At 34.0% G+C, this 7,838-nt stretch overlaps 1 protein-coding gene across 1 annotated transcript in view; it reads right to left on the bottom strand.

Annotated features, from left to right (window-relative positions):
* Positions 1–7,838, bottom strand: part of LOC107602702 (GDP-mannose 4,6 dehydratase-like) — a gene marked incomplete at its 3' end in the record, with an annotated part of 19,817 nt that overhangs the window by 1,764 nt on the left and 10,215 nt on the right. Inside the window, exons 2-4 of the mRNA XM_016295271.1 lie at positions 2,463–2,507; positions 1,850–1,937; positions 1,734–1,754 (exon numbers count right to left, since the gene is read on the bottom strand). Of these exons, the coding sequence (XP_016150757.1) occupies positions 1,734–1,754; positions 1,850–1,937; positions 2,463–2,507 (154 nt within the window). The remainder of the gene's footprint in view (positions 1–1,733; positions 1,755–1,849; positions 1,938–2,462; positions 2,508–7,838) is intronic.

Here is a 7,838-nt window from a genome sequence, read left to right as displayed (position 1 = left end):
CCTAAAAATTGCTGTCCACCAACGTTTACCATCCAACCTGCCAGAACTGGAGAGGCTCTGCAAGGAGGAATGGCAGAGGATTCCCAAATCCAGGTGTGAAAAACTTGTTGCCTCTTTCCCAAAAAGACTCATGGCTGTATTAGATCAAAAGGGTGCTTCTACTAAATACTGAGCAAAGGGTCTGAATACTTAGGACCATGTGATATTTCAGTTTTTCTTTTTTAATAAATCTGCAAAAATGTCAACAATTCTGTGTTTTTCTGTCAATATGGGGTGCTGTGTGTCCATTAATGAGGAAAAAAAATTAACTTAAATGATTTTAGCAAATGGCTGCAATATAACAAAGAGTGAAAAACTTAAGGGGTCTGAATACTTTCCGTACCCACTGTAGCTCACTGTCTACTGGAAAGTTTTAGAAAAAATGTTCCTCCACATCGGCTCAAGTTTAAAGACTGCCACTTGAGTGAAAGGGTAACACTTTACAATAAGGTTCATTAGTTAACATGAACCAAGCATGAACAGTACTCCTACAGTATTTATTAATCTTAGTTAATAAATGCTAATGCTTGTTAACATTAGTTAATGCACTGTGAATTAACATGAACTAATAATGAACAACTGTATTTACAGTTATTCAAATCAAAGTTGTGCTTGTTAACATTAGTTAATGCACTGTGAATTAACATGAACTAATAATGAACAACTGTATTTACATTAAATAACATTAACAAAGATTAATAAATATTGAAATAAATGTTTTGTTCATGTTAGTTAATACATTAAAAAGCGAAAGCTACCAGACCCAGTACAAAGAGGTAATATCCATGTTTAAAATGTTTATAAAATTGTTTACGGAGCCAAAAAAAAAAGGAAAAAGAGAAAAAAAGATGCCCATCACCAGATCGACTGGAGTGAAATAAGAGTCTGTTTCTAGATTTTTGTGCAAAACTTTGAATTTCATTTTACTTTCAAAACCAGATAAAGAATGAAAGACCTATTTGGATGGCAAACGTTTTACACAGGGACTAATAAGTGACTTTATTACAATTTCAATAAGACATGTTAATTTTCTTCTCCTACCATTCAGGAAAAAAATTCCTGGTCAAATTAAATTTGGTTATTTTATGTGGATGAATTAGTTTACATGGATTAATTGGGCCCCAAATGTTACCACTGGCTGTTATCGGAAACTTTTATAATCAGAATTTTGGTATTTTGGCACAAAGGAAGCTTGTTTCCGTAAACTAACCAACTATTCTTACTGTATATAATACATCAGTCACCTCAGAATCTGTGAAACTTTTGGTTTTTGGTCTTTCAGTTGTAAGTATGTACTGCATTTTCCCATTGTAGGCCACTATAACATATCATAATTTTGGGGAGTGAATTCTGTCGCAGAACACTTTTGTCACTCCCATAAACAGGTGAACTCTTGTTTGTACAGAATGGGATTAAGCACTTGTCAGAAGAGTGACAACCATATTTAGCGGCATTGTGTATGTGTCATTCCCTTTATGAATAAAAATAGAACACTTCTTTGTCTTCCCTGTGAAAAACTGCAGTCCAAATGCATGACTTTTATCACAGAGGAGCCATGCCAATGATTTTCTCAGACTTCACCCAAAAGAAATAATTACCGTCCAAATAGTGCTTAAGAATGTTTAGACTGCAACCATAAAGGAAAATACCTTTAAAAAAAAAAAGTAATAAAAAATACTGAATGAACAACTTACAACCCTTAGCGGATCCATTGCCTAGTGATATTTTACACAGGTTAGAAGACATTTATGCATTTACAAACATAATAAAGCATGCATATTAGAGTCAGGTGTGTGGATGTGAAACTCACTTCCTTCTGTGTGCGTTTGAGGGTTATGATAAAGGTGCTCAATCCGGCCCGTGTTAAAAGAACTGGACCTGCGGAGGATACCATGAACCTGCCCAAAACAACAAAAACTTCATGTATTAATCTCATTTGAGTGTGCATGGTTTTAAACAGAACATTCCTTCAAAGGTTTGGCGTCACTAAGATTTTTATTAAGAAATTAATACTTTTATTTAGCAAGAATACGTTAAATTGATCAAAAGTGACAGTAAGAATATTTATAGTTACAAAAGATTTCTATTTTAAATACATGCTGTTCTTTTAGACTATTCTTTTTGTTACTTTAAATTTGAATAATATTTTACAATATGACTGTTTTTACTGTATTTTTGATCGAATAAATGCAGCCTTGCTGAACATAAGAGATATGTCTTTTAAAATTTCTTTATCTTAAAAAAATAACCAAAAAGTACAGTGAACCTTTAAATAAGATGCAACCAATTTAAAATTGAATCAAATGAAAATATGACTTTCATATATGATTATTAACAGACAGAGATATTTGCATCAGATCAATGTGGGAATGATTTCTGACAGGTTTGTAGGATGTCTTTCGGGGTTACATTGGCTTACCCACCTCATAACCTTTAGCCAGCAGAAACTCAGCCAGGTAGGACCCATCCTGAAACCACATAGAGGGAGAATTATTTTGGGTTTTGAGAAATACACACACACACACACACACATTTACGGCAAGCATTACCCAAGAGAGTATGCAACACAATGACCATTTCTTTCTGAATTTCATGAGCCAGACCGCAGCGAATACACGCCTACATTATACAAAATTCTCGTTTTCGCACACGTACGCACACACGCTTGTGTCGAAACTCACCCTCATGTCTTTCCAAAGCTGTATGACTTTCTTTCATGCAACATAACTGTTTTTGCCCCAGTGGACCCCATTGTATGAAAAAAAGAGTCAAAATACTGTATGGACATTTTTTTTTTTAAATATCTTCTTTTGTGTTCCACAGAAGAAAGTCAAACAGGTTTGGAATGGCATGAGGGTGGGTAAATGATGACAGAATTGTAATTTTTGGGTGAACTATCACTTTAACAGCAGAGAACTAAAAATCCCCTCACTAAAAAGAGCTCCATACATAGTCTGCAAATAAAACAGTCGACAAGACGGCTAACAAATAAGCCAGGAGTGCCTACGGGCTACAACACACACTGTAAGCCAGTGTAATACAAGCTTACTGAATCATCCGAGTGCATCACACACACAGACAAAAGAGTATTAATCAAGCAAACAAGGCTATTGTGTCAGTCAGTGTAAGTCTGACAGCTCAGTTTAAGCCGCTGAATCCACCTGACTGTCAAAAAGTGACACGGCCGTACCCTAAAGACACGTTTTAACCTAAAACATAAACAACTTTCGAGTCTCTGTCATTCTTATTCTCGTCTCCTTCTTGTTCTCCCTTTTTCCCCTCTCATACTTCCCGACCGCACATTCTAGAACTTTGGAACATTCCACCCCGGCCATGGCATTCCGCCCCCTACTTCCTGCTGGGGTGATATAGGCACAGTCCCAAAGACCTTTGGGAAAAAATTAGAAGCTCCAGCAGCCATGTGTGTGCCTGTATATAAGTATATATGTGTCAGCAGAGGAAAAGACGTGCTTAAAGATACATTTCCATTTCCTTTTCACACATTTACTGGGCATTTACATACAAACCGTTCAATGTCTGACCACCTGAGGCTCTCTGTGTGTGTATGCGTGTGACACAACCAGTGCCAACTGCAGCACGGCCTCATAACCCTGATAAAAAGCAGCTTATCATCACGCTGAGACTGTTGGGAAACGTTGCCTGTTTCCCGCAGATTACGTTCACAGACAGGAAGCCTAGATGGACACGACATTCCAACCAGTCTGTGCATACACACACACTGGCCTACCTTGTAAGCTACCAATCACTTTCTGTCTGAATTATAAAAGCTTTCAAATAAATAACTTTTAAATTCTTAATCATCTCTTGTTTTGAGTCAAACCACATGTGCGAAACATCTCCGAAATGCTGGCTAATTTGGAAAAACTTTCCATCGCAATCACCATTACCCTTATGCAGCACATAAAGATAAATCTATAGGCCTTTAGACCTCTGCAGAGACACAGGCTGATTGCTAATGGCAAACTGAGGATGCATTTATGCTGAGAAAACCAGAAAGGCAAAGGAAAGAATGAAAGCTAATCAAATAAGCCCACTTAACTCGCCCGACCAAAACAGTCCATGTGTCTGTCTCTCTGTCTGTAACGTATTATCTCTGTTTGTGTACTACTGCGTGTCGATGTGTCTGTTTGAAAAATGGGTCCCTTATATTCGCCCATGACCGCAGTAAAAGAGTCTTTCTCTCTTTACCGCATCAAAGCACAAATCCAAACACACGGCTGTGTGTTCCTTTAAGAACCACAAGTGGGCGCAACAAATTTAACAATTAATTGCGCATTTCAACAAAAAGACACACAATTAAAGCGTTTTTACTACTCATTTCGTCTATGACTACTGCGTCTGAAATACGCGGTAAAGGGTGCCCATTAAGGGTTTTCTGGTGACAGACCTACACCAAATTATAATCTAAAATGTATAAACTGCTCCTATTACCGAAACTTTACTGGAAACGTCTCAGTTGTTGGACTTCAGTACGATGAACTTTTTTTTCTTTTTTTTAATGATTAGCCTATTTATTATTGCCATCTGCCTGAAATAAAATCATTTAACTAACCATTTTTTATCAAGAACTTTCTTCGTTAACGTTACACATTTAAATAAATTCCGATTTAACAGTTAAATAATCTTTTGTTTCTAGCCATATTAGCAGTTTTAGAAGTGTTAACAAAACTACAATACTCATTAGTGTATTAATAATAACAATGATAATAATAACAATAACAAACGTAGACCCATAATCATAAATATATAATTAAATTTTTTTTACACCAATGGATATCCGTTGAAAATAAACAGTGGTTGCTGTTGTTTAAGTCATCGATCTTTCAGCTGATTGGTCTGTGTTCTGGCAAAAATATATTATCAGAATCAGAATCAGAAGAGCTTTATTACCAAGTATGTTTACACACACAAGGAATTTGACTTGACGACAGAAGCTTCCAGTGTAGAAGAAAGTACAAACGTAGTGCAGACATACATAGGAATAACACAGTAGGGATGTAATATAACACTAATATAATAAAAAAAAAGAAAAATTGAATAATGTACTATATACAGAAATGGAAGTATAGGAAAAAATTGTATTGTTTAGATAAATGTACAGATATGTTTATTAGTGTGCAGATATATTATTGCAAATAACATTATGCTAAATGTAGAAAACTCCAACAATAACTAGGACACTTTTATAATCTAATAATCTGCTTTATAATAGACTATTTAATGCTATATTTTGTTCAGAAAAACTAAACACTAACAATAATAATATCAATCAATGGTATTTGATAGGAATAGGATAGGAGGCGTCTGCCAAGTACGTGCATGTATTTATCGCTTTAGTCTGGACGATTTTTGGCATTCGACCGCCCTCTGCTGTTCATCAAGCAAACTGCATGTCTTTCACATCGTTGTCAAATTAAGCTTGCGCTCTGCCCACCGTGAAGCGTTTATCATGAGACGCACCAGGAACTTCCCTCTTCAGTCTGCCAATGCTAAACACCACGTACTGCAAACATTCAGGTTATAAAGTTATTTACTCACCACATGCACCCAAGCACAAGATAAACGTCACAAGCTGGTCTTTCCAGTTAATCAAAGGCGTTATCTTACTATTAACGTCGTGTATGCCTCACTTTTTTAATGCTTTATTTGAACATTTAGTTTACAAAATTAAAACATAACAACAGTTTTTTTTTTCGAGAAATATTAAAAATACAAAAGGAAAAAAGCACATAATAAACATACAAATAAATACCAATAAACAAAAACAAACCAAAACAAACCAAAAAAAATCAACAAATATAAATTTTTTTTTTCTTTTTTTTTTTCTTTTACATATATTCAACTTGTTCGAAATAAAAAAAAAAGGGTAGGAAGAAGCCCTAGGCTTATTAAATCCTACCCTCAGTAATTACCAATACCAAATCACAATCAACCATAATAAATCAGACATACCATTTTTGAATAATACAAAAATACTAGTCCAAATTACGTCCTACTTTATCTATTAAGAAAAAGAAGACAAACAGAAACAAAATCAAGCAGCATTAACAACAATGTTGAAATTCTCACTCTCACCCCCCACTTCTGTATTTATCAAAAATAAATCTTTTATACCTACTTTTAAATTGCAATATATTAACACTTTCTTTGATGTATCCGTTTAATCTATTCCACAATATCACCCCACAAATCGAAATACAAATACTTTTGAGTTTTGTCCGTGCATTTTGCTGTCTCATATTTAAAGCCCTTCTCAAATTATAACACCCCTGTCTATCTGTGAATAATTGTTGTATATTTCTAGGCAGCTGTTTATTTTTTGCTTTATAAACTATTTGTGCAGTTTTAAATTCTACCAGATCATTAAACTTTAAAGTATGAGATTTTAAAAACAATAAATTGGTATGCTCATAATATCCTACTTTATTTACTATCCTAATTGCTCTTTTTTGTATTGTACTTAGCGTTTGTAGGGTGGTTTTGTAGGTGTTGCCCCATACTTCAACACAATAATTTAAATATGGCAATACAAGTGAACTATACAGAATATAAAGTGCTTTCTCATTCAATACATTATATTATACACAATACATAGTTAAGAATAACATCAATAGAATAAAAAAAACAAAAACAATCAGTACCATAGTTCAAAGCAGAAAAAGACCGTAACAAAAAAAAAAGACAAAGGGGAAAAAAGAAAAGGAAATAAGAGGGCATTACACAAATTAATAAAAATTACACATTAAATACAGTAAAGAGTTTGTAGGCTGTGCAAACTGTACATGTTTTGAGAGCTTTTTTGTTAAGTGAGAATGAAATTGTAAGAATACTACAAAAATAGGTTTACAGTTCGAAAATGTACATTTATGAATATAAAATCTACATAGAAAGAGAATTAGGTGTATAATAAAGCAGGCATTTGAATCCGCTTCAAAGAAACCAACAATAACAGATTTAAGATTCACTGAAAAACCTTGTAAGATAGTACTTGAAATAAAATAACTAACATCTTTCCAGAGCTGAAAAGTATAGCTGCACGACCAAAACAAATGAAGAAGTGTTTCAGTATCATTCTGACAAAAGGAGCAATTAGTGTCAAAATCTGATCCAAATTTTTTCTTAAGAAAATGTTTGACAGGGTAAATATTATGGAGTAATTTAAAAATGATTTCTTTTATTTTGTTAGTGAGGAAAAGTCTTTGTTGCATGGACCATATATTTTTCCAATTTAAATGATCAAAAAGGTTGTTCCAATATGAGACTGCAGGAGGGGCAGAGACAATGTTCTCAAGGAATAAAGTTCTTATTTTAAAATTTTAAAATTTTTTCCCAGTGAAACATATTTCACCAATAGGCGTGTTGATATGTTCAGGAAATGGAACTGTTCCTATAGACCTATAGATATTTTTAAAAAAGCATGCATGTGCCAGATGGAATAGCATCCATAACAGTTGTAAACTCTTTAGGAGTTACAGGTATATTATATTCTAAAAGAAATAGAAATTCTACAAGTAATCTGTATACCTAAAGAGCAGACCATCCTTGTTAAAGAGCTGACTAACATGAAATATTCCGTTACTGAACCACTGATTATTGAACAATGATTTATTCTTAAATAAAATATTCCTATTGTTCCATATGTAACACTGGTGGAGAGAACATGTTGGTGAAAGTTAGATAGCTTGACAGAGAGTTTTGGGATATCATAGTTACACATTAAGACACATTTTTGCGTAAGATTTTCATAATAAAATATCCAAAAACTACTTGCACAGTGT

Source organism: Sinocyclocheilus grahami, unplaced genomic scaffold (genome assembly GCF_001515645.1).
Source record: "Sinocyclocheilus grahami isolate Dianchi unplaced genomic scaffold, SAMN03320097.WGS_v1.1 scaffold15.1, whole genome shotgun sequence".
In the NCBI taxonomy this organism is placed as follows: domain Eukaryota; kingdom Metazoa; phylum Chordata; class Actinopteri; order Cypriniformes; family Cyprinidae; genus Sinocyclocheilus; species Sinocyclocheilus grahami.
This window is presented reverse-complemented; position numbering and strand designations above follow the sequence as displayed.